The sequence below is a fragment of the Rhizoctonia solani genome, chromosome 1 (genome assembly GCF_016906535.1).
Source record: "Rhizoctonia solani chromosome 1, complete sequence".
Classification (NCBI taxonomy): Eukaryota; Fungi; Basidiomycota; class Agaricomycetes; order Cantharellales; family Ceratobasidiaceae; genus Rhizoctonia; species Rhizoctonia solani.
This window is the reverse complement of record NC_057370.1, coordinates 611,952-637,277: the sequence shown is the minus strand read 5'-3', so window position 1 is coordinate 637,277 and position 25,326 is coordinate 611,952. Positions and strand designations below refer to the sequence as shown.

At 47.8% G+C, this 25,326-nt stretch overlaps 10 protein-coding genes across 10 annotated transcripts; 4 read left to right on the top strand and 6 right to left on the bottom strand.

Moving 5' to 3' along the window:
- Positions 1-43: 43 nt before the first annotated feature.
- Positions 44-634, bottom strand: RhiXN_03690 (Retrotransposable element Tf2 protein; the record flags this gene model as incomplete). The annotated part of the gene is made up of 1 exon (XM_043323507.1): positions 44-634. One exon carries the CDS (start codon positions 632-634, stop codon positions 44-46), a length of 591 nt encoding a protein of 196 aa, XP_043175926.1.
- A 249-nt stretch (positions 635-883) lies between these two features.
- RhiXN_03689 (Retrotransposon-derived protein PEG10) lies at positions 884-3,066 on the bottom strand (the record flags this gene model as incomplete). The annotated part of the gene is made up of 4 exons (XM_043323506.1): positions 884-1,286; positions 1,325-1,454; positions 2,237-2,471; positions 2,866-3,066. 4 exons carry the CDS (start codon positions 3,064-3,066, stop codon positions 884-886), a joined length of 969 nt encoding a protein of 322 aa, XP_043175925.1.
- Positions 3,067-4,533: 1,467 nt separating this feature from the next.
- RhiXN_03688 (Retrotransposable element Tf2 protein) lies at positions 4,534-5,428 on the bottom strand (the record flags this gene model as incomplete). Its single annotated transcript, XM_043323505.1, has 2 exons — positions 4,534-5,151; positions 5,207-5,428. The coding sequence occupies 2 exons, from the start codon at positions 5,426-5,428 to the stop codon at positions 4,534-4,536; spliced, it is 840 nt and encodes a 279-aa protein (XP_043175924.1).
- Positions 5,429-5,463: 35 nt separating this feature from the next.
- RhiXN_03687 (Retrotransposable element Tf2 protein) lies at positions 5,464-6,463 on the bottom strand (the record flags this gene model as incomplete). Its single annotated transcript, XM_043323504.1, has 4 exons — positions 5,464-5,861; positions 5,891-6,209; positions 6,255-6,265; positions 6,319-6,463. 4 exons carry the CDS (start codon positions 6,461-6,463, stop codon positions 5,464-5,466), a joined length of 873 nt encoding a protein of 290 aa, XP_043175923.1.
- A 1,508-nt stretch (positions 6,464-7,971) lies between these two features.
- On the bottom strand, positions 7,972-9,944 carry RhiXN_03686 (Retrotransposon-derived protein PEG10; the record flags this gene model as incomplete). The annotated part of the gene is made up of 3 exons (XM_043323503.1): positions 7,972-8,253; positions 9,578-9,729; positions 9,779-9,944. 3 exons carry the CDS (start codon positions 9,942-9,944, stop codon positions 7,972-7,974), a joined length of 600 nt encoding a protein of 199 aa, XP_043175922.1.
- A 3,032-nt stretch (positions 9,945-12,976) lies between these two features.
- RhiXN_03685 (Metallopeptidase family M24) lies at positions 12,977-14,449 on the top strand (the record flags this gene model as incomplete). Its single annotated transcript, XM_043323502.1, has 7 exons — positions 12,977-13,160; positions 13,277-13,306; positions 13,353-13,434; positions 13,491-13,630; positions 13,695-14,010; positions 14,059-14,148; positions 14,197-14,449. 7 exons carry the CDS (start codon positions 12,977-12,979, stop codon positions 14,447-14,449), a joined length of 1,095 nt encoding a protein of 364 aa, XP_043175921.1.
- Positions 14,450-15,276: 827 nt separating this feature from the next.
- RhiXN_03684 (actin) lies at positions 15,277-16,629 on the top strand (the record flags this gene model as incomplete). The annotated part of the gene is made up of 9 exons (XM_043323501.1): positions 15,277-15,300; positions 15,352-15,388; positions 15,440-15,445; positions 15,498-15,525; positions 15,586-15,654; positions 15,704-15,742; positions 15,792-16,438; positions 16,489-16,566; positions 16,619-16,629. The coding sequence occupies 9 exons, from the start codon at positions 15,277-15,279 to the stop codon at positions 16,627-16,629; spliced, it is 939 nt and encodes a 312-aa protein (XP_043175920.1).
- A 218-nt stretch (positions 16,630-16,847) lies between these two features.
- RhiXN_03683 (alanyl-tRNA synthetase) lies at positions 16,848-19,334 on the top strand (the record flags this gene model as incomplete). The annotated part of the gene is made up of 7 exons (XM_043323500.1): positions 16,848-17,013; positions 17,063-17,124; positions 17,176-17,349; positions 18,011-18,107; positions 18,171-18,642; positions 18,733-19,018; positions 19,062-19,334. The coding sequence occupies 7 exons, from the start codon at positions 16,848-16,850 to the stop codon at positions 19,332-19,334; spliced, it is 1,530 nt and encodes a 509-aa protein (XP_043175919.1).
- Positions 19,335-19,476: 142 nt separating this feature from the next.
- RhiXN_03682 (carbohydrate esterase family 10 protein) lies at positions 19,477-22,603 on the bottom strand (the record flags this gene model as incomplete). Its single annotated transcript, XM_043323499.1, has 14 exons — positions 19,477-19,549; positions 19,605-19,743; positions 19,792-19,913; positions 19,962-19,993; positions 20,049-20,137; positions 20,191-20,258; positions 20,312-20,498; positions 20,552-20,656; positions 20,773-21,239; positions 21,293-21,396; positions 21,449-21,505; positions 21,635-21,742; positions 21,793-22,052; positions 22,453-22,603. 14 exons carry the CDS (start codon positions 22,601-22,603, stop codon positions 19,477-19,479), a joined length of 1,962 nt encoding a protein of 653 aa, XP_043175918.1.
- A 689-nt stretch (positions 22,604-23,292) lies between these two features.
- RhiXN_03681 (uncharacterized protein) lies at positions 23,293-23,896 on the top strand (the record flags this gene model as incomplete). Its single annotated transcript, XM_043323498.1, has 4 exons — positions 23,293-23,457; positions 23,513-23,616; positions 23,685-23,763; positions 23,843-23,896. The coding sequence occupies 4 exons, from the start codon at positions 23,293-23,295 to the stop codon at positions 23,894-23,896; spliced, it is 402 nt and encodes a 133-aa protein (XP_043175917.1).
- Positions 23,897-25,326: the final 1,430 nt, after the last annotated feature.

The window sequence follows — 25,326 nt, the reverse complement described above, 5'->3', positions numbered from 1 at the left end:
AGGTCAAGTTTGGTGAATACTTTTGCGTGTTGGAGCTTAGCCATCAGGTCATCTTGCCTAGGAGTGGGTAGACATTTTTGTGAGTTACGTCATTAAGCTTTCTGTAATCCACAACCAGGTGCAGGGAGCCATCAGCCTTTTTTACAAACATGACAGGGGCGCCTGCTGAGGAAGTGCTAGGGCGGATCTTGCCTGTTGCTAATTCCTCATCAATATGTTGTTTCAGGGCTTTTGATTCTGCATCTGTCATGCCGTAGATGGGACCAGGGGAGAGTTTGGCTTCTGGAACTAGGTCAATGGAGATATCATATTCCCTATGCAGAGGGAGGACCTTGGACTCTTCTTCTCCAAATACCTTGGCAAACTCATGATATTGAGCAGGGAGGTCTGCCAGGGGGTCTGGGTCAGCTTCTTCCTCAGAGGCAATCTGTGCTTGTTCAGGGAATGTAACTAGTCCCTGTTGCCAATCAATGAGCGGGGATTCTGTGGTTAGCCATGTCATGCCTAGGATTGCTGGGGTGTTGCCTATGGGACAAACCAGGAAAGGGATAGTGTGGGGATGGCCATTGGCCAAGACTGCAAGATGAACCTGGTGCCAAATGCAATCAGTCTGTGATATGGTACCATCTAGCATTCTCACTACTTGTGGATTTTCAAGTAGGGTTTTTGGAATTTTCAATTTTCAACTAGAGTGGGGGAGATAAAGTTTGAGGTGGCGCCTGAGTCAATGAGAGTTTTAATAGGGTCTGTTGGGTAATCACGCAGTATCATGTCTATAATAGGAGTGGTTTTTTGTTGGAATCCATAGCAATGTTTACAAATTCCAAGACAGATACATGCAATTCTTTTTTTGGGGTCAAGGGTTTGACAGTAATCCTTGACCTCATTCTTTTTCCAACTTGTCCTGACCAATTTTGCCGGCTTCCTTGATGGTTGCCTTCCACCCATTGGGGCATTGTTTGATGCTGTGCCCCATTTGGCCACACTTAACACAAAGTCCAGATGCGCGGCAACGGTCCCTTTCTTCTGGTGTGACATAGTTAGGGTCTTCCAATAGGCGGACCCGTTGAGTGGTGGTGGAAGTGGTTGCAGTGACCAGGGACTTGGTGCCTTGCTTCTTGGGGCGGTTCTCCTCATTTTCCCAACAAGTGTTGTCAATTTTGATTGAGGCAGCAAATATTGCCTCAAGGTTGTCATCAGGAATATTGTCTTTGGAAGACAGGAGTTCCTTAACTTTCCAGTGCAGGCTGCAGGTGAATTGGGCAATAATGCCTCCTGGTTCCAATCTAATTCCGCCATGAGGTTGCAGAACTTGGTAACGTACTCAGACATGGTGTTTGTCTGAGTTAGCGCGGCAATCTTTCTGGCAGCTGCTCTCTTGGCATCTGGATCAGCAAAGGCTTCTTTAAATTTGGCTGTTAAGGCCAGGATGGTGGTTGGGGGGTTCCCCTTGCCTTGATGATAGTCCCAATGATGGGGAGTGCCCAATTGGCCACCTTATCTGTCATATGGTATAATATCCATACAACCATTTGTTCCTCTTCATTGAATTGGTCCTGGTGAAGGGCAACCCATATGTTGTACACCACTGTAAGGGGGTACACGCTAGTGGGAGCGGGCACTTAAGGCTGTACTACTACAGGCAACTTATGTAATCTACTATCCTAGGCTATACTACTACCGCTTAAGGCAGTCTACTACTATCTACTGAGGATGATGGGGCCTTAGGCCTGGGAGGTGTGGTAGGTGAACGTAAGGGGTGAGTGTGTGAACTACTTAGGGGGGCCTGCTACTTAGCTGGCTGGCTACCTTCTCTAATGAGTAAGAGACAAGGTAAAATCAACTTGGTGGTTCCAAGCAATTTCCCTGCTGTATATATAGACAAGGGGCGCTATCTACATGGTCTGTGCATGTGAGAAAGAGAAGTACATATTATAAAATAAGAAGAGTGCTGCAGGCTGCGTAGAAGCTGGATTTCTCCTAAGCGCCCTTGGCACGGCATCTCGGCGCGGCATCTCGGCATAATAAGCGCCGAGATCACGTGATTGGAAAAGTGAAGATATGAGTTCGTAAAAAATACTAAAATATAGAGAAAATTCAGGCAATTCTGATGGTATATGTTAGAGGGTTGTAACACCATAGCAGCATGCAATCCAGCCACTGGGTTGCTTTCCACCCCCTGGTATCTCCCTTATATGGATCTGGGAGTTCCATTTTGGGCTGCTCTACGCTTGACCCTGAGTTGAAGGGGGTGAGGGAGCTAAGGCTCCTAGGCGTGCTGCAAGGCTCCTTTTTGGGGCGTGCCTTGGTTCCTCTTCTTCTGAGTCAAAACCTGTGCCCCTTGATGGGCGGAAGGGGGCTTTGAGCCCAGGCCTAACTGTGCCTGGAGTGTGGGCTTCTCCCCCTGTGTGGGTTGGGGGAGTGACAGGTGTCCTGGACACGGTCACATGACCAGTACAAGTGGTTGCATGCTGGCCCAAGCCCAAAAATTTGGGGGGTAGCAGGTGTAATCATGGGTTGTCAGCAGAGGAATAATAGGGCTCTATGGCTTAGTGGTCAAGCTGGTTCAATTCCGGCTAGTTCTATTTTCCTCTGTTTATGACACTTGGTAGAACTTGGAAGGACACCAGTTCTATTCCCACCATGGGAAAAACTTTTCACAGGGGCGCTGCCCACCCAAAAAGGGGGGCAGTGTCCTGGACACGGTCACATGACCAGTACAAGTGGTTGCATGCTGGCCCAAGCCCAAAATTTGGGGGTAGCAGGTGTAATCATGGGTTGTCAGCAGAGGAATAATAGGGCTCTATGGCTTAGTGGTCAAGCTGGTTCAATTCCGGCTAGTTCTATTTTCCTCTGTTTATGAACAGGCCCAGTTGATGGGCCAGGCTTGGTTTGGGGGGCTCCTTGGTCCTTGTTGCCAATAAGGTCAGCAGTCTCCTTGCATATGGCTTTAAGCTCAACAAGCTGTTGGCCCTGAGTTCTGATTTGGTCCTGTAGGGACCTGACTGTGGCTGTGAGGGCTGTGACAGCCTCAAGGAGAGCAGCAAGGGATGGTTCTGGTTCCATCCTTGGCAAGTCTTGCAGAGCAGGAGATGTGCTGCAAGAGGGCAGTTGGGAATGGGTAGGAATGGAACATCAAGAGGAGCAAGAGGAAGGCCAGGAGTAGGGGTGTGGGACGCCAGAGCGTGTGGAGGAAATATTGGAGATGGCGTGGGAAAAGGAGGTGCCTGGTACAGGACTTATGAGCAGTTTTTCTGTAGTGTGCTGGCACTAAACCCTTGCGTCTAGTACCTAGCGTTGGACTGTCCCTACAACAAATCAGCAGACCTGGCGGTTTGTGATATGGGCGGGTTTTCAGCAAGCAGGTATTCAGCGGTCTAGGGTTGCTGACTACTGAGTTCCAGCAAAACTTGGGGTATGCAGGGGATTAGAGCCTGTCTGCCTTATAGCAATTTGGTACTACCAGGGACCAATGTCTGTTTGATTATTGAAGACAAAAGGCAAGTCCAATCTGGTGTTTTCCCTTGTGCTAGTACAGGGGGTCCTCTCCTTGTTGATCAAGCCTACTACAAGTTGATTTTACAATGTTGTACACAAGTAATTTTGCTGCTATATATATAGACAAAGGGGCACTATCTACATGGTCTGTGCACGTGAGAAAAGAAGTACATGGATGGAATAAGAAGCGTGCTGTGTGCTGCGCAGAAGCGTGGATTCTTCCTAAGCGCCCTTGAGATGGCATCTTGGCATAATAAGCGCCAAGATCACGTGATTGAAAAACAAAAGATATTAAGTCCGAAAAAATGCTAAAATAATAGAAAAATTGTCCAAATTCAATGGTATAGGTCTTGAGGTTGTAACACAGCTTATCTGCACATGTACTTTAGTGATTGACTCACTGTAAATAGCAGGAGGTATTTGGCACACTAAGACCATAGGCCAGTCCCAACAGACACAGGGTCACCTATTAGTGTACTTACTGCAACCCTGTGCCCCTTGACTGTCACAGTTGTTGAGCTCAACACTGAGTATAGTGCAACAATACTGTAAGGATGTTGTGATTGAGTGATAGTTTCAATCCACCATACCCCCTATATTGTAGATAGCTTTATCTACAATATCTCATAAATCCTAGATATATTTTAGGTAAACCCCATAAGTCTTAAGTCTTACTTAAGCATATATAAGTCCTATACTTATTAGGCAAATCCTATAAATCCTGTACATTAGTCAGGTAACCCCTTTACCTAAGGTACTATCCCAGAGACCTTAAGTATACATACCCTTAGTCACTTAGGCTTAAGTAACATTAGTCTAAGGTACTATACATAACCAACCACCTGCACTTGATAGTTGGTAGACTATTTGTTAGGAGTTGTCATTCCTGAACCTAGCTTATACTGTGCATGTATTCTGTGCATATATTCTGATTCTTAATAATAAGTTCTTAGTTATTCCCATATACATTTTGTATATAGTAATTCTTTCTTACTCCTGTACTTACACAACTCTTAACAGACAGTTCCCATCCATTTAGTGCCCTGAAGGGGGTCTTGCTGGTAGCGTTGTGGACAGCGTGTTATAAGCAAATTCCGCCATGGGGAGCCATTTGACCCAGTCCCTCTGGTTAATGCCAGAGTATGCCCTCAGGAAGTGTTCAACGGATGGTTTGACATGTTCTGTTTGTCCGTTGCTCTGAGGGTGGTAAGTGGAGGAGGAATGGGGATCTATTCCCAGGCGTTGGTACAGAGCTCTCAGGAATTTGTTGTTGAACACACATCCATGGTCTGATACAGTCTTCTCTGGCATGCCATACTTCTTCCATACGTGGTGTAGGAATAAGTTGGCCAATTCTGGCGCCTTGAGTTTTTTGGAGCATTCCACCAGGATTACATATTTGGTGAAACTATCCACAAAAAAGATGGAGTTGTAGTTACCATCCTTGGGAGGATCCACAATCATGTTGTATGAAATATGCTCCCAAGGACATGTGGGGAGTTCCAATGGTTGCAGGGGAATTGAGGCATACTTGGGCTTCCTTATTTGCTGGCAGGTTTCACAGGAATTGACATGCCAGTATGTTGGCACGGATACCAGGCCAGTAATAATTGCGTGAAACAAGTTCAAGGGTCCTTTGCCTGCTGGGATGTCCTGCCAAGGGGCTATCATGGAAAATGCGCAGTAGATCTGTCCTTAGGGTCCCTACATCTGGGACTACAATGCAGCCTTGGTAGAATAACAAGCTGGCTTCCATTTCATAGTCCTTGAATGCACGTTTGATTGATGGAGGGGCCTTTGACTTGTTTTGGAGGAACTGGAGAATTTCTCCCAGAGATTCATCCTGATCCAGGGATGACTCAATCTGGCACTGTAACTCTTTTTCTGGTAGTACTAGGGCAATGTTGGCAAAGACAAGATTGGGCAACATGGTTTGGTCAGCAGGGGGAACATTGGTGTGGTGGATCAACAGGACAGGGCGTCTGGTTTACTGGATTGTTTGCCAGGCTGGTATACAATTTGGAAGTTGTACCCAGCAAGCAGGAGGTGCCATTGTGCGTGGTGGCGGTTGAACGTCCAGGATTCCTTCCAGTATTCCAGATTCCGGTGGTTGGTGAACACAGTAATGGGGTGTGTGGTACCCTCCAAAAATATGTGCCAATACTTGAAGGAGTGGATGATTGCCAGAAGCTCCTTATCATGAGTGTTGTAATTTTGTTCTGCCCCCTTGAATGACTCCAATAGGAATCCTAGTGGGTGTAACCTTCCATCCTCCTGGCATTGGCTGAGTATTGACCCAAGAGCAGCACCTGAAGCATCAGTTTCCAGGAAATAGGGTTTGGTGGGGTTGGCGTGGCATAGTACTGGGGTGCTGGTGATGGCATCCTTCAACCCTGGATAGCTTCCTGTTCCTTAGTTTCCCATTTCCATGGTGTATCCTTTTTGACCAAGTTATGCAGGGACCGTGCCATGTGACTAAAATTGGCAAACCCTAGGAACAACTGAACTTCTTTAAGCTTAGTGGGCGTAGGCCAATCTTGGATGGCCTGGATTTTGAGTTTGTCCAGGCTGAACCCTTTATTGGAGACAATGATGCCAAGGTATTCCATGGAGGTCACATGGAACATACATTTGGAGGCCTTGCAAAACAGTTGGTTCTCCATTAAACACCGTAAGACTTCATGGACATGCTGAGTGTGGGATGCGTCATCCTTAGATTAGATCAGGATGTCATCAAGGTAAATGATGATGCATACATCCAGTAGGTCTTTAAACAGTTGTTCATGAAGTGTTGAAAGGTGGTGGGAGCATTTGTTAAACCAAAAGTCATGACTAGGGATTTGTAGAGGCCATACTTAGTGCGGAAGGCTGTTTTCTGCTTGTCACCTTCTTTGACATGGACGTTGTTGTAACCCCATTGTAGGTCTAGTTTGGTGAAGACCTTGGCGCTGTGGAGCTGTGCCATGAGGTCATCAGGATGGGGTAACTGTCATAGACACAGTTGATACCAGGGAATTTATTCCCATTTTCTCGATTTTAAACAAAGACAAACGGACAACTTTCTCAACCACGTGACTTTGGCGCTTATATCATACACTAAGCGCCAAGCCACGTCCCCATCCGCGCTTATCTCAGCATACGTAGCCACCTCCATCTATGACGTCATCATGACACGTCAGTGACACGTACGCATGAATAAGACCAACTGCGGAGCGGGGTTCTTATTGGTTATGGTATTGCATATATTGTATTTGTAATTAGTTCACCTCTGTAATATATAAGGAGGCCAACCAACCATGGTAACACCCAGGTTGATTACCTCTTGTTGCATTCCATTTTGTACAAGGGCCTTATAGCCCAGCAAACCCTTACTTAGTTACTTAGTCCACACCGCCTTAAGCGGCCTCTGCGTTGTACTTACCTGGCTCATCATTGCCCTTACGGCCTTGGTCATTGTAGTATAGCTGGTTGTTGTTGTAGGATAGCTTGCCACCGCCTTACGCGGTTTTTACTTAGTTACATCCGTCATTGCCCTTACGGCCTTGGTCATTGTAGTATAGCTGTGTTGTTGTAGGATAGCTTGCCACCGCCTTACGCGGTTTTTACTTAGTTACATCCGGCCGCAAGCGCCCTCCTCCTTGACGTCCTTATAGACGTCTAGGACAGTAACAGATAGATGTTCTTTTTTGTCGGTTATTCAGGCAACAGTAGTCTACAACCAAGCAACGGGAACCATCCTTTTTAGGCATGACATGACAGGGGAGCTGATAGATGATTGCTTGGCAGATTTTGCCTGCCTCAATTCATCCCTGAGCCAGCCCTTGAGCATAGCGGACTCAGCATTGGTCCTGCTGTATAAAGGGAATTAAGGGGGTCATCTTCTGTAAGCTCAATGCCAAGTCATAGTGCCAGTGTGGAGGAGCTTGTTGATTCTTCTTCTCCAAATACCTTGGCAATATTGATGATATTTGGAGGGTACTCTGTTCAGAGGGTCCTTGTCTGCTTCCTCTTCCTTGGCAATTGCCACATGTTCTGGGGGTGAATGGGGAAAGAGAGTGTACATGAGTTCCAATTGATTTCGGATTGTGGGCATCTAACCATTTGAGTCCCAAGATGGCAGAGTGTGAACCAGTATTGCAAATAAGGAATGTCTCTGTCATTGTTTTGTCATCAAAGGAGAGAAGGTGAGGTTGGCTTTTTTCCAGATTTTTCCTGCCTGGGGGCTTGACCCATTAAGCATTGTTATGGTACAGGGGTGTGGGAGATCTATGAGTGGGAGGCAGAGTAGTTCTGCCATGCAGGGTGTAAGATGAAGATGTGGCACCTGAATCTATCAGGACTTCTAAGTGGTCTGCTTGTTTCTCTGGTTTGATTGAAATTGTGAACAAGGGTGAATTTCTATGGGACAATATATTACAAATTTCAAATAAAGAGCCAGAGTCCTTGGGTCCATGCACGCAGCAGCAGGTACCCTTAGTCTTTTCCCAAGGTGGGTCCAGACTCTTTGCCAATTTTGGCAGCTTCCTTTTGACCCCTTCCTCTATAGGGGTTCCCTTCCAGCAGTGTGACATTCTGCAACTTGTGGCCCATTTTGCTGCATTTGATGCAGGCGCCAGCAGCATGGCAGCAGTTTTGGTCCTCTTCCAACACATAGTTGGAGTTGTTGGAGAGTTTCCTTGAGGTGGCCTGCTGGCTGGTACTTGTCCCCCTTGCAGGGTTGGATGACTTGCTAGTCTTACTATCCTTTGGTGGATGCTAGCACATTCTTCATGGATCATTGTCATGACAAGGGCTGCATTTGGCAGCTCAAGGAGTGTACAAGGTGTTGTAGACACACTTGATACCAGGGAATTTATTCCCTTTTTCTCGATTTTAAACAAAGACAATCAGACTACATTTTCAATCACGTGACCTCGGCGCTTATATCATACGCTAAGCGCTGAGCCACATCCCCATCTGCGCTTAAACAGCATATGTAGCCACCTCCACCCATGACGTCATCATAACATGTCAGTGACATGTATGCATGAGTAAGGCTGACTGTGGAGCAGGGTTCTTATTGGTTATGGTATTGCATATTATGTATTTGTAAATAGCTCACCCTTGTAATATATAAGGAGGCCAACTGACCATGGTAACACCCAGGTCAATTCCTCTTGTTGCACTCCACAATGTACAAGGCCTTAGGCCAGTAACCACTTAGTAGCATCCCCTTGTACTTGTCCCTTAAGCGGCTTTCTTGTTGTAGATACTTAGCTTGCCATTGCCCTTACGGCCTTGGTCACTGTACTAGGATAGTTAGTTGTTGTAGGTAGCACCTCACACCGCCTTAAGCGGCTCCACTTAGTTCTATACGGCCTCAAGCACCTGCTACCTAGACAACCCTTAAGGATGTCTAGGACACAAGGGCAGTGCTCATGGGTTGCAATTTTGGCAGCTGACCTCCCAGAGGCCATGGGCAAATTGGCCTCTGAGAGCCGTGTCATTCCAGTGCAGTTCCATTGCTAGAGTCCTGAACTTTGTGATGTAATCCCACATGTGCCGGATTGGGTGAGAGATGTGATTTTCTGCTTGGCAGCCCTTGTTGCATCAGGGGTTGCCAAAAGCTGCCAGGAACTCCAGTTTGAATCCCTCAACCATTTGGATGATAGCCCAGTGTGAACAAGCTGATCAGGTGCAGGTGGGCCCAGGCCCCAGTGGCGTCCTTCATATTCATCAAGAGGAATGACAGGACCTCTTGATTGGTTGGGAACATCCACAAATTGAGGTGGGTCCAGGCCAGCATGCGGTTAGCCACTGTTTGGCCTTGCTCCCTATTTTGCCTGTGTAGGCATCAGGGCGGTCAACTTTTATGGGAGCAGGGTATGCAGCAACTGGAGCGGCAGAGGAGGGGCAGGGGCGCCAATTGGGGATTGGAGACACGGAGATGGAGGGGGAGAAGGGACTTGGGGGTGCTGCTCATCACAGGGTAGCTGGGCAAAAGATGGGAGGCCCCTTGGTTGTTTGGGCCAGAAGGGGGCCCACTAGCTGATCCAATAGGTTTGGCTTTTGGTATGGGGCATGGCGCTTTGTCCACCACCTTGGGTTTGGCTCCTTCCAGGGGTGTAGGGCCTTGGAGGCTTCTAAGCCCATCCTTGATGCCATCAACAGCTTGGGAAACATTCTCAAGGTTTGTACAGGCCTTGACCCCTGCTTCCTGGACTTCTTCAACCTTCTGTTCAAGGTTCTCAACTTGGCCAAGGAGGCCAAGGAGGAGACATGTGATTTGCTTGAGGGAGACTTCCCAAGCTTGATAGGGGTGGTTGTTGGAAGGTAGGGTCCCAACTCTCCCTGATTGAGAGGGGAGCAGGCTCTAGAGGGTAGCTGGGAGCAGGTAGCCATGGAAGTGTGGGCAGATAGGAGTGGCCAGCATGTGAAGAGGCCTGTGAGGAGCAAGTGGCGTGCATGAGGTAATGATGGGCAAGTGGGAGTAATGGGGGCTGCAACAGCCAGGTATGCCTATATCAGGACTTATGAGCGCTTCATTGCATTATATGCCAAGAACCTGCATCAAACAACTAGCATTGAACAGTAAGTGTAGCTAATCACTGCTGTGGGCAGGCATGATGTAGTACCTTGTCTCTGCAAGCAGTGTATCTGCTGTCTGGTTCTGCTAGCAAAGGGTGCGGCAACCATGGTATGCAGGCAATAGGAGTAGCCTGCCTTATAGCAATTTCCTACTACGTGGGGGTGGGGGACTTTGATTATTCTGTCCTGCAAGGTGGCCCCAATCACGTGATTTTGGTTGTGCTATTACAGGTACTCTTCTTGTTGGTTGGCACTTAGTGGGTAGTGCAGAATGGTTTGCAACCAATGCAAGGTTGATTTACCTAGTGTCCTAGATGTCTGGTGGGATGTCAAGGGTGTTGGTGCTTGTGGCCACAGGGTACAGTGAGAATACTGCTTAAGGCAGTGACAAGCTAGTGTCCTAGATGTCTGGTGGGATGTTAAGGGTGTTGGTGCTTGTGGCCGGGGGGTATAGTGAGAATACTGCCTAAGGTGGTGACCAGCTACCCTACACAACTAACTAAGTATCTACAATGACCAAAGCCCTACAGGCAATGACCAAGTATGTATCTACAATGAGAGAGCCGCTTAAGGCGGTGAACTAAGTATCTACTAAGTAAGTTACTGGGCTTAAGGCCCTTGTACAGTGTTGGGGATGCAACAAGAGGTAATGACCTGGGTATTACCATGGTTGGGTTGGCCTCCTTATATATTCTATCTACTAGCTATTTACAAATACATTATATCAAATATTGAATCCAATAAGACCCTGCTCTGCAGTTGGCCTTACTCATGCATACATGTCACTGACATGTTCATGATGATGTCATAGGTGGAGTGGCTACATGTACCAAATAAGCGTGGGAGGGACATGGCTTGGCACTTAGTGTATGATATAAGCGCCAAAGTCACGTGATCAAAAAATGTTGTTTGTTTGACTTTGTTTAAAATTGAGAAAATCGGAATAAATGTCCTTGGTATAAGTGTGTCTACAACAGGAATAAATTCACTGGTATGGAGTGTCTATGACATCAGTGCTCTCTTGTAGTATTAATGCTGCTTAATCCAAGTCATCACTGGAGTCATGGCTTCTATGGGGAGTATTGGGCTTGATTCCCTACCTCAATGCCCAATGCTTGTGCAGCAAAGGTGAGTAAAAGCTGCACCATGTCCTATTGTTCTACCAGCCTGCAGAGCACAGGCACATACTCACCAGTTCATCACCCAGAGTATTGGGACAAACTGTTTGGAACTCTGCTGGGACTGGAGGCAGTAGCTGAGTTCATACCAAGTCAGGAATTGGCAACTGCTCAACCTTTGTAGGGCCTTACACCACATTTCCATATGTTCTTATGACCACTCTTTACCCTTATGGCTACCACCCTCCAGCCCTCTTGGCCTCTCATCATTTGCTCTTAAGGCATCTGTACTGTCTTCAGCTCCCCCCAAGTCCCCTACCTCTCTCATGTAACTCTTCTGTGTTTCTCTTCTCTTCTCTCCCTTCTCTTTTAGCAAAGTTTGACTTGGTTTGTGAGCAGTTTACCTTGTTTGCATGTAGCTTGTAAATATGATCAAAAAGTGGGCACATGACCACAATTTGGCAAGTTCTTAGTGCACCCAATGTGCCCAATTGTGTACACCACTGTAAGGTGGGTATGCACTAGTGGGGAGCAGGTGCTTAAGGCTGTAACTAGTACAAGACACTGCTGACTAATCTATGAGATCTAGGCTAACTACTACACTACCTGCTTAAGGCAGTGACTAGGGGGTTATCTACAATGGCAAGGGGGCCTGAGGACTGGAGGTGTGATAAGTAAGATAGAGCCGCTCCGGTCGCGTCTCTCACCCTCGTCCTCGACCTGACACCTCTCTCCGCCTACGAAACAATCTTCCAAGCGTCTCACAGGTGCTCGACCATAGGAGGGGGGTCCTGTTACGAACCCAGGTCCGTAAACACCGTAAACGCCTGCACGTGACCGCCACCCTCGTTGCCACCTTGTTGCCCGTTCTCCTCGCCCTCCGGCCCCCTCTCTCCGGCCCGTCGCTTTCATGCGACTTTCTTGCACCTCAACCTCTTCCCTCAGGTACCCAAGGATCCCACGCGGTTGTTGCGCTCATTCGCACGACATTGGCCCCAATTCGGCCAAACTCCGACTTGGACCATGGTTCTTACGATTGGTCGTGCAGAGCTCTCGGCTCCCCACTCCTTATCTTCGCGTACCTCTTTCATTTTGTCTTGTATTTCACTTCTCTCTTTCTCTCCTGTTTCGCCTCCGGGCTCACGGACACTTTCTACCGGCGCCTGCGGCCTCCTTGCATGTATGCACTTATGTATATAAGCAAGCATGGGAAGTCCAATGCCTCCCATCGCTTGCAACACCAGTTCTTACTCGCAGAATACATTTCGCTTATTTCACTCGCTCGCTCCGCTCACTCTCGTCCCGACACTCGTCTGCACCGTCCTCTTCGTTCGGCGCCTACTCGCTTAGTCATCCGTTTCGCCTCTGCGAGTCTAACACCTTACGGAAAGCCATTTTAGAGAATATGGTCTTGGCACACAGATCTTGCACCGCCACCCGAACAGGCCCGACTCCGAGCCGATCCGAAGGACCGTTTTAGATCACTATTTGGGGGGCAATTCCTTACGGAAAGCCACCCACCGACTATATCGAACCCTTGCTATCCGATCGTCATCTTCCGTTCTATATGAAGATACCAAAGTACTTCACGGCCCATTTTCCACTCTATCTTCGTCATCTCTGCCGTGGTGATATGCCTTTCCCCAAAAATCTATTGACACGTTCGTGGGTATGATTGCTCAGTGACTCTTCTCGTCCAACGAACATAAAATTTTAGCCCGTTTCCGAGTTTCCCCCTTTTCTTCATCGATTTCAAAGTTTCATACACCCAAACATTGTCCACACTCGGATCCATGTTCAAATTCAAAATATGGTCAACCTCTGCACGACTCGCACCCACATCTACTAGAACCTGGGGAACTCACCCAGGAATACAGGCTTCTGAATATGCTGGACGTCGCAAGAGATTAATGGACTCGTTGCCCACAGGTAGTGTTGTCTTATGCTCTGCCGCAGAGCTAAAATACATGTCTAGTAGTATGTTTCTTCCGTCTGACCATTCTGCATGTCCCTGAACTATGATCATAGATATATTGTATGTACGTTTTGAGAGCCACGCCCGCACTTGTTTTCAATTGACTGACGTTCCTCAGTTACAAATTCCGTCAATCCTCTAATTTCTGGTATTTGACTGGAATTGAAGAGCAAGACGCAGCAATACTCCTTCAGAAGACCTCCAGCGGCAAGGGCACAAAACATACCTTTTTGTCAAGGATAAAGACCCTTACGATGAGCTCTGGCACGGTCCGAGGTATGACTCATGACATCTCTCATGTTATTATGTTGCCTCATTTCTCTCATCCTCAGGACTGGAGTCCAACAATCAGTCAAGATATTTGCTGCAGATGAAGGCTTTAGCATTGAGGTTCTGTGTAAAATCCTGGACTTGGTCCTGAAGGACGCCAATCATTTCTTTGCCGACGTTCCCTCCCAAGTAGCTGATTCTGGTGTCTCAAAGACCTCACCAAAGGTTTACTCTCTTTCCTCAACCTCAACAATCGTCCTCCACAGAGGTAACCATGATGTCGATACTAGAAAGACACAAACCAAGAAGTTTGCACAAAGAAGTGATGAAACTCAGAAAGATCAAAAGTTTGGCGGAACGAATAGCGATGCGTAAAGCGGCCGATGTTAGCGGCACCTCACATGCCAAGGCAGTCCCCGTGTATCTCGATTCCCTGTCGAATGTTTTTACACGCAGGTTGGACCAGACCATGCGATTTGCTAAATCCGCGGAGACCGAAGCTCAGTTAGCGGCTCATTTCGAGTACGTCTGCGCGCTGCAGGGTGCGCAACGTCCCGCATATGTGCCTGTAGTCGCTAGAGGGTGAGGAGTTATTCATCAATTCAATAGCTCTCATTATACCTTGGGTAGTGCGAATGCACTTGCAATACATTACACGAATAATGATTGCCGCTTGAGGGAGGGAGAAATGGTGCTCATGGATGCAGGGTGTGAACTCAAGTACGTGAGCTTCGCTAATGTTTTGCCGATTATCAACCCGTTTCTTAGCGGGTATGCATCGGACATCACTCGCACATTTCCAGTTGGTCCATCCGGTCAATTTACGCCCCCTCAACGCGAACTATATGCATCTATTCTTGAAGTTCAGAAAAAGCTCATATTGATGTGCACCGAACAACGCGAACTATATGCATCTATTCTTGAAGTTCAGAAAAAGCTCATATTGATGTGCACCGAAGAATCCAAAGAGTCCATGAATTCACTGCACAATCAGAGTGTTGATCTACTTAAAAGGCGCTGAGACGAGTAGGGTTCGACCTTGGTGCGGGCGGGAAGCTGATCGACCGACTCTATCCCCACTACTTGACGCACCCCATAGGTATAGGTTAGTACTCTTTCAATTTTTCCATATGTCCCCCCCCCCCAGCTGAAAGCACATAGATCTTCACGAGGGAAACTCTGAGCGTCATCAATGTAAGACGCGACCTGTCAAAAGTATACGTCTTGCTAAATTGAAGTCTAGCCTCGTGGAAGGCCAGGTTATCACGATCGAACCGGGTGTGTACGTGCCTGCAGACCCTATTTTCCCTAAGTGGTTTCATAATATCGGCATTCGCATTGAGGTCGGGGCATTCCGTCATTCTTTCCGTGGGTTTTGATGAACTGATGAGCGAGGGACTGTAGGATGAAGTCTTAGTAGAACGAAATGACCCGGTAGTGTTGAGTATCAACGCTCCCAAGGAGATAGCAGATGTTGAAGCGACGTGTCAGGGCTCACTGGGAGTGGGTCCATACTAGTTAGACACACTGTGTAGCCGTGATAGGAATAAATGAAACGTGTGATATAACAGGGTCTTAGGGTCGCACCGAAAAGGATCCGGCATATTTCCCACCCTTTGCCCACAGCACTTGCGACACGACACGACCAGCGTCCGTCGACAAACAGTGAGTTGTGTCTAATTCATTTGGTAAAATGGCCTATACTGCGGGCTCCACTGTTATGCGTGACGCGCGGAAGCCGTGTGCACAGCCTCCGCTAGTTTATAAGCATTGGGATTCGCTCGACTCCTGTTGCTGACCCCCACCACTAGACTCTCTTACGTTTACTTATTATTTCTTGACGACAAAATGGAAGACGAGGTTGCCGCTCTCGTAAGTAGAGACTGACGCGTCGTTGGGCTCGAGTGCTTATCATACCCATAGGTTATTGACAATGGTTCCGGAATGTGCAAGGCTGGCTGTAAGTCTCTCTTGCTCGTTCATGACGCGTCTCTAACCTTTATTCCTATAGTTGCCGGTAAGGAAATACCCAGAGACAAGTTCAATTCGCGTATACTGAGTGATTATAGGTGATGACGCCCCTCGCGCTGTCTTCCCGTAAGTGATTTTCGCGATTTTCTTGATTTCTATGCGATCTCGGGATTGACGCGTCCACAGGTCTATTGTCGGCAGGCCGCGTCACCAGGGAGTCATGGTGGGCATGGGTCAGAAGGATTCCTATGTCGGGTATGCACTGCCCTATGTTATGACATAACCCTTGCTAACCACCCGGTAGTGACGAGGCTCAATCGAAGCGTGGTATTCTTACCTTGAAGTACCCTATTGAGCACGGTATCGTTACTAACTGGGACGACATGGAAAAGATCTGGCACGTTGCCATTCAGGCGGTCCTGTTCTGTACGCGTTGGTCGTACCACCGGTATCGTTCTCGATTCTGGTGATGGTGTCACCCATACTGTCCCCATCTACGAGGGTTTCGCGCTCCCGCACGCCATCCTCCGTCTCGATCTTGCAGGTCGTGATTTGACCGACTATTTGATCAAGATCCTCATGGAACGCGGCTACCCATTCACTACAACTGCCGAGCGCGAAATCGTCCGTGACATCAAGGAGAAGCTTTGCTATGTTGCCCTCGACTTTGACAACGAAATGCAAACCGCAGCTCAAAGCTCTGCACTTGAGAAGAGCTATGAGCTTCCTGATGGTCAGGTCATTACCATCGGCAATGAACGTTTCCGTGCTCCCGAAGCTCTTTTCCAACCCTCGTTCCTCGGTCAAGAGTCTGCCGGTATTCATGAGACTACCTACAACTCCATCTTCAAGTGCGATCTCGATATCCGTCGCGACTTATACGGAAACGTTGTGCTTTCTGGTGGTACTACTATGTACCCTGGTATTGCGGATCGTATGCAGAAGGAATTGACCTCGCTCTCCCCTTCGAGTATGAAGGTCAAGATTGTCGCACCTCCAGAACGCAAGTACTCGGTCTGGATTGGTGGCTCCATTCTTGGTACGTGCATATTTTCTTAGTATGGGGCATCATCTCACATTTCTGTATAGCTTCTCTCTCCACCTTCCAGAACCTCTGGTGCTCGAAGCAGGAATACGACGAGTCTGGCCCCGGCATTGTTCACCGCAGTAGGTTGCTTTTAAACTACCTTAGACTCGCCTCGCTGATGACTTTTCTCAGAGTGCTTCTAAATGTGTCTGCCGCATTATCGCGCTTGCTTTGCTTGCTTTCTGCAGAGCTCGTGCCTTTTGTCTCTACTGTTAATGTTTACGGAACCAATGATATATTGATGTCTATCAGGACATATAGTCACGTGCGCCCAAACATCCTTAAAAACAACGCGTAAGATCCTGCAGATTGTCACTTCAATCCGTGCGACGTGCCAACCTAATTCCGCCTATTCATCAGCATGCCAGCTGCCAGAGTAAACATCTGGGATCTTGTTAACGCCCCTATTAAAAAGGGCCTTCTGACTGAAACTAATACCAGCTCTCAGCGGCAGTCACTTGCCACATTGAAACCAGGCTGCCCTACATTCACCTCAAAGAGATCTGTGCTTGAAGTGCTTCAACCCGGTTAGTTTGTTCATTGTAAGGTAGATACACGCGGTTTATGTTATTCGAGAGGTTATATATTTCCCTCGCACTGAGTCTGAAAGGGCCAGCTTTCGAACCAAGGATGGCAAGGTGCGAAATGTAACTTGTTTGGATCACTGCACTCACACTTAACAAATATAGAAAGTTACCCCTCATCAATGGGCAGTATACGATTATATCCTTGATATTCCGAAAGGGAGTGTAACTACATACAAGGTCTGTTTCAATAATCTAGAGCCCCTGAGACTTTGGACCCACCAACCTGGCATGCTCAGCGTGTGTGCGATGGCTTGGGCCAAGGCAGCCCTCGCTCAGGTAAGGTTCAGATGGCGATTTGCGCAGAATAGCTGAGGATTTATCGAATTTTAAAGTCGGCTCAGCATTGAAGATTAATCCGTTTGCACCTCATGTGCCTTGCCATCGTGTCATATCCTCTGATTTATATATAGTGGATACTGCGGCGAATGGGGACCACAATCCAAAACTGGAACCCAATACCGTAAGGTCTGTTCTTATCACCCCAGTAGACGAGCTTCACGCTAACCTGGCTCTTACATGATAATTGTTTGGATAAAAATAGCTACAACTCTTGCAAGATGAGGGTGTCGAGTTCGACAAACAAGGGATACTTCATTCACGAGACAAATTGCTATAACTTTTATCCGAGAAGTCGGGCTTTGCTTTTGAAGCGAGACATATATCATATGCAGCCGTTGCCAAATAACTCATAATACAAAGTGATCTGAGTCATACGATGCTTTAATACCACTACACTTCCTTGATAAGATAATAGGATTGCTCTTTCCAACCACCACTCCATTTTCGGTCCCCGTTCTGACGCATAGCTTTCATAATGGGTGGAATGATCGTTGGCAATTTAAGTTGTCAGCAGAACTCTTATTTAAACGAACTTCAAACCAAAGTCGTATCTTGTGTAGAGGTAACCTCTTCCAAGGCAGATACTAAACGTACCAAGAAGAATAAGGAAAAGGAATCCCAAGCTCACCCAGCGTTGATCGGGGAGAAAACGCTTTGGGAGATAGAATGCGAAGATTCAGTCTTGTTTCCAGAAGGTTTACGCATTAATCTACCGACTAGAACCGAAAACTAATGTGTTGGTTATTCGTTTTATACAGGCGGCGGACAGCCAACAGACCACGGTACAATTACCACCATCGAAGGACCCAACGACCCTATTCCCATCTCCACAGTTCACAGACATGGTCTTCGAGCAGTCATCTTCTCACCGCGCCCAATTGCGCCAGGTACAACCGTAGTACAGCGTGTGGACGCCCGTAGACGAATGGATCACATGCAGCAGCACACAGGGCAGCATCTCTTATCTGCGATTATGGACACCTACCCCGGGCTGGAGACGTTGGCCTGGAGTATGGGAGCGAGTATTGTTGGTGATAATCTGACCGATGACGGAAGGATTCCGAACATGAACTATGTAGAACTAGGACGAAAGCCCTCTGAGGCCGAGATTTCCGAAATCCAAGAGAGGTGCAATCAGCTTGTTATGCAAAACAGACCGATCACTATCACACCCCGAAAGACGCAATACAAGACTGGCTGCCTTCGGACTACGATAAAGAGAATGGAATCGTACGTGTAGTAACAATCGAGGGCGTCGATGAGAATCCGTAAGTGTTCCGTATATGCGTCACTACATGCACATCTAACTAGTCGCACCAGTTGTTGCGGGACCCATTTATCGCAAACATCGCATATTGGTCCAATTCTACTTCACCACACTCAACCGATTCGCGGCACAAACACGAGGCTATTTTTCTCTTGTGGTTCTCGGGCAATTGCACTAGCAACATCATCTCTCCAGGCCACCCGCTCTCTTTCGGCCACGCTTTCTGCAGGGCCTACTCCATCCGAACTCAGTGCTCGGGCCACACAAGTAACCAATTCCCTTCGGGATGCCATCCGTGCTAAGCGCAAGCTTGAGGCAGAGATCGCTGGGTACATAGCTGTTCGAGTGGTCCAAGATTCGTTGACTTGGGTTCACCGGGCAGATGTGGCTTGGATTTTCTAATGGAGATCGCGGCGGCGATTCCTCCCGAGAATCTACCCGCGGCATTATACTCGCCGCGGGATCCGGAACCGAAGGTGGCCCTGTCCTTATCATTGGGAGCGACACGGACCGAGTACAACTCCTCGCGTCCAAAGCGCTCGCGCAGATTAAAGCCCTAAAGGGAGGGGGAAGGGTGTCAAGTGGCAGGGCAAGGTTCAAGTCTGGGAAAAGGGTAGCTTGGATGTTCTTGAGAAAGTCGCAAATGAATGTCTAACCAACTAGAATTAGTCTGAAAGTTACATTGATATTGACTATCTACATCATACGTATAGGGTATCTACGTCTAATTCTACTAAATCTTACGAGACTGTCTGGTGGGCGTATAATTAAAGGACGAATAGCTCCCCGAGGGCAAATCATGCGGTGTGCCTAAACTTGAGACCCATTGCGTGAGCAGCAAAGGACCATTTGTCTGCTGCTTCAACAATCCTAGAAACAAGGGGTCTAAGCATTCAGGGCATAATTGAAAGATGAGTAGCTGTACCTTTTTTCGGTGCTTTTACCAGCACCGTGACCACTCTTTACGTCTATGCGAATCAATAGAGGATGGGGGTTGGTTGGCTTCCGATACTGAAGTTCGGCAATATGTTTAAAGGAGTGAAGGGGCACCACACGATCGTCATCTACAGCGAGGTTAGACTCTATTTCCGTGAAAATGCAGTTGAACATACGATCAGCTGTGAGCAACAATGTCGGTGGTAATACTTTGTCGCCCCTATCAACATTATGGTAGGGCGATATCGGGTACATGAAGTCGAAATCCTCCGGGTTCGAAGGATCGCCATAGTCGGATCTATGACTTTGGTCAGACCTGAAACGGCTAATTATGTGGAAAACCTACGTCCAAGCCTTTCCGATGGTAAATTGTGGGAACTAGGATATTCTTCAGATAAACGTTCTCATCGCGTGGCAGTAAAACGGAACTCACTCGAAGGTAATCTAGGACACCAACTTCGGCTATCGCTGCTCCGAAAGTATGCTCAGGTGCCCGATTAACGCATGCGGCCACCAAGAGACCTGTAGTTCAGTGTCAGATCCAGATAATTATAATAGAGTTTGGGATATCCTACCTCCGTTGGAGCCGCCATTGATGATAACCTTTCCCGGTCCGGCATACTTGTTGTCGACCAGATATTGTCTGCCAGGGTAGTTAGTCGCCGTTTTATATCAAATCACACCTAGAACACATACGTCGCGGCAATGAAATCATCAAACACATTAACCTTGTTTTCGCGTGTGCCGGCCAAGTGCCAAGTTTCACCATATTCCGCACCCCCGCGGATGTTTGGCACCGCAAGGACGCCACCATATGACTTGAGGACAGTCAACATTGCAGCGCTGAAAAATGGCGAGATTGAGATACTGAATCCACCATAGCCTATACCCGGAGCAATGTTGATAATAAATTCGCGTATTGACTATTTTACTCACCATATTGAATAGCAGGAGCAGTTCCATCCCTTTTGGCGTCCTTGTGGCTAACGATGAACATGGGCACTAGTGTTCCATCCTTGCTCTTGTATTTAATCTGTTCCGCTTTGAATTCATCCAGACTTAGCCCGTTCAGCTTTGTGGCTTGCCATAACTCCAGTCCCCATCTTGAGCTTTGTGGTCCTTCAGGCTAGTTTCAAGCAATTTCTCGCCCAACGCACCGACGGGCTCGGCATCATTTCGAGGCATAGGGGTTTGCATCCCATCGGTATGCGAGACGGCTACAAATCCAGGTTCATGGGGATATTCGACCTTGTTCTCAAAGTCGTAATAGTAGACAACTCCCGGGTTGGTAAACCCAGAAGCGGTCACAAAGAGTCGATGAAAATCTCGCCGACCGGAAATGCTGAGAACCCCAATATGGTCGGCTGCCAATCGTTTGACCTGTTTGCCTTCCTTGTTGAATAGGTATAGTTCGTCCTTGACGTCTCGAGAGTAGACAATAGCCCAAGTATCTTGGTTGATAGGCTTTATCTGTTCAATCGGTGCTTTCGGGTCTTCGTCGATAAACGGAACGAAGGACCGGTTTTTCACGCGCTCCTCATTGGAGATGTCGATTGTCGTCACTCGATAGTTGGGTGCATCCTTGTTGGTCTTGATGTAAAACCTAGGGCCGTCATTTGCTAACCTGAATGCACTGGTTAGGTATCCAGACAAGATCTCGGGCGTCTTTAAGCTTACACGCTGTACGAAGCTTCCCAGTCGTCTATCAACTTTATCCATTTCATGTTGGGGCCGATTGGATTACTTGGGTCTTCCAAATCGGTAACCCAAAGCAGATTTTGCTATCATCCGGTTAGTAAAATGGGACATGCGGAGTCGGTCAGAAGCACGTACTCTGGCAGTGTCTCGGCTGACATATAATATCAAGTACCGGCCATCGGGTGATGTTACCTGGGCGCCCCACATGTAATTAGGGTGCTCATCGTCTTTCATGACCAGAATGTCATCATCTGTGTATAAGGTGGTGCAACTTTTCATTCAGCAAATGGATTTAGTCATGGCTTGTCTGAGCTAGCCTACCTTGGGAAGTTCCGAGTTTATGATAATAAGTTTGGCAAATTTGTCTTCCTCTATCTCGGTCCCAGCGGCATCTACAGCCTCAGCATGTGAGACCCTGGTTGGGTACCTCTGCAGTCATGTTTAGTATCTCTCAACCCGCGCAGTCAGACAAAATGTACCTGGTAAAAGAATCCCTCGTCGTTGGGTGACCATACTATGCTTGAGAACTTGACGTATTTGATCTCGTCGTCCATGCGTCCGGCGCCACCAGGGCGCGTTTCTCCCGAGAACTGGGGGCTCGGGAATGGGACTGAGGTTTCTCTCACGTAGATGGTGAAAAAATCTGATCCTGAGAGACTGATGCCATACGCAAAGTATTTGCCAGTTTTCGAAAAGGCAGACGTAGACAAAGCCGCGGTGCCGTCCTTGGCGAGCAAGTCTGAAAGTAGAGTGAGCGGTGATAGTGTGTTGCTGGGAGGCACCTACGTCAAAAAACACCTCTCCGGCGGAATGTCCTTGTCTTGACTAAAATCCGGGAGTTGGTCGTCTAGTGATCTAAATAAAACATATGAGCCTGTAGGCCAGAGTTGTAATTCCAGTAGTAGCGACCGTCTCTGCAAAACGTGGGGGCCGAGAACTGCAGCACATACACGTCGGATTCAATAATGACTAGATGTGAGCATGGGACTGACCTTTGGATAATTGGAGCTTTTTCGAATCAAGTCTTCTAGCTCATTGCGTTGGTATAGCTTTAATGAATGTCGATGTCAAGTCGACCTGTTCTGTGGTAATGGAGAGTTGGTATGAGCATTGAGCTGTGCAAGAACAAGCGTACTCACGTTGAACGAATGTATCAACTTCGGGACCCTTGCCTTCTAACCAGCGGTAGTAGTCTGAGACAACGACAGAGCCTTGTTTCTTGCTGGCATATGTGTCTTGGTGTTCCTTTCGCTCGACGTCGGGATAGCGAAGTGTGCTCATCATAGCCATTTTGGTAGCAAGTAGAGGGACGTGGATGGGGCAGATGTGGTGACGCAGCGTAAGTACACGTAGCCGGTTTTATAATTCATTTGGTACAGCATGCCAACTGGGTTTCGTGCTTGGTACCCTGTCACAGGAGAAGCCATTGAAGGATTGGCAATAAATTATGTGGCTGTGCTTGCCATAGCTTTGCACCAGCAGCTCTACCTGGCCTGCAACAATCAGGTCGGAACCAGTGTCATGTCTACTTATCTCAAACTCGAAGCAACTTCCATAAAAAGTGAGCTCATATCTCCCAGCCTCTCGACTGCACTGCATTGATTTATCACTCTCTTCGAAGATCTTCCGGATGTTCAATTGGCCAGAGGGTAAGACCCATCATGGCGTACGTACGCACAGGAAGGCTATGATGGGTCCTTCTTGGCACTCTAGGACCAGGTGATCTCATTTTTAACTCGTCGCGAACGAGCTATCCATTCACGCTTCACCAGCACCCATGGGCCAGAAGACGGGACTTTTGATGATTTCTGGAACTGTCTGGGTGAATGTTTATCCATTCTAGCGAACGATGACATATATCTAAACTTGTTCTGAATTCAAGGTATAAATCACTCGCTGAATGAGAAGCAGTATGTCCCTGAAGTCAAGTCTGCGACACCCTCGGCTCCTATGATGGCTTTGAAGGTTCATCCAATAATATGATACCCATCAATCCTTACCACTTACTCTCTGCAACACCAGCTTGGACGATGGGGTACAGTTTCACTCCCCCTGTTTCGGACAGAGTATTCACCGTCCTTATCGCCTGTATCCTGGAGGAACAGCCCGGGAAGCAAGGCTTCGTCATTAGTTTACCTCTTGACGTAAGTCTTGTACATGCACATACCACTTATATAATATATTGAACCTATATTGCAGGTCTCTGCAGATCAAGATCTGAAAGAAAAAGAGCCTCGAGGCGTACGAGGTCACTATGTTAGTGTCGAACGTGTCAAAGAAATTGACGGTAAAGTCGAGTGGATGTTAGTACTCCGTTTCTGTATTATCGGGGATCAAAATACTAACAAGGGATCACGCCCTTGGTCCCTAGTATGGCCACCCGTTCCTCTCCTGGTGGGCTTATTCCGACATTTCTCAGCGAGCCTGCCATGCCGAGCAAAATTTCCGAGGTAAGCTCAGCTTCATCATGTAGCGCAAAGGGGCATGTTCCCCTAGAGCCATTTACATATTCAATCCCCTAATCCACAGGACGTCCCACACGTTGTTGAGTGGATCAAGGCTAGGCGTGCTTCCAGCTCATAATTATCTTTTCCCTCTAAAGGCATGTGAATTAACATTGATATCTTAATGTCTGGAATGTCCGTCCGACTGGACCGTTTTTAAATTTCGGCAACCCCCAGACCTTGAAAGTAGAAAAGTGCCCCTCTTGTTCATGCGATGTGACCGCAGCTACCCTTTGCCATCCTGCCCAAGTTCGAGCTTGCGGATAGTGAGCGCTAGCCGCTCATCGTTTTCCAGTTTTAGACCTTCTGGAGCACACCTTGCGTACGTGGCGCACACGCCCAATATTTAGGGACAGCCCCCCTTTTGCTACTCTGATGCTCTAACTAGGGTTATACAACCAAGAGACCGATTCATAGCACACTTAACAAAGTTCGTTGTGAATGTATACCCTAATCTAGCCAAACCTATTTTTAGCGACAAGACTATGGGCGCATATACAATCTCAACCTATTAATAATCTGCTCAAACCATACTACACGCAGCGCATACAACCAGATAATCTTACTTTCAGACAAGTCTGATTCGAATCCACAAAGTTCGTCATGGAGTGATATCCCAGGTCGGAAATCACTCACACCCAGTACCACCGTGTTCCTTTTCACAGGTACAAGGAACTATTCTTTATAGAATCGGGGCCTCGGGGGTATAGCCCCGGCTCCATGTTGGGGTTCTTGCCTTACCAAAGCGACACCCATAACTGTGGTCCAGGTAGACCATACCACATAGGAATGTCTGAAGACAGGGCTACCGCTATAGGTGCGCAACCCATCTTCCAGCATGGAAACAATTACTCGCTTTGATCTTGTGTATCTCAAAGCTGCATGGTTTCCACACATGTGCAATTAGGGCCGTAGTCCGTCGATGCATACATCGAGCCGTTCGGTATACAACCTGCCGTCTCTTGGAGCCCCTTACATCAATACACAGCATGAAATTGGCCTTGGCCGGTACAGCAAGAGGGGAGAAACATTAGTACAATGGGTAAGAGATACCACCGGGACCGGCGGACGAAGAGGGGTGGAGGCCGGAGATGCGGTACGCCGAACCGGGGTGCCATCGAGGCTGCCATCGAGCGAGCTGGGCGGGCGGCCAAACCAGGTCGTATGCGGGTAGGGTTCTGGGCGGGTGGGACTCATAGAAAAACGGGGAAACGGGTGAATGATGCTGCGAGCAACAGCGAACGCAGGATGTGATATGATAGAAAGGAAGTGGAAGCAAGGGCCGAACCATGGTTACAAACGAGAAACAAATACAATACATGGGAAATAGTGATGACCTATGTCCCTGGCCTCAGCGGCCCAGTGTAAGTTTTGCGTCCTCCACGGACTCCGTCGCAAAACCCCACTGAATCCAAATCCGGTGTCTATGCGGTGCATCTATGTGTTTTGTTTTTATTTGTGTACTCCGGATCTTTAGTATTGCTCAGTTCTTTTGCGCGCTACTTCACT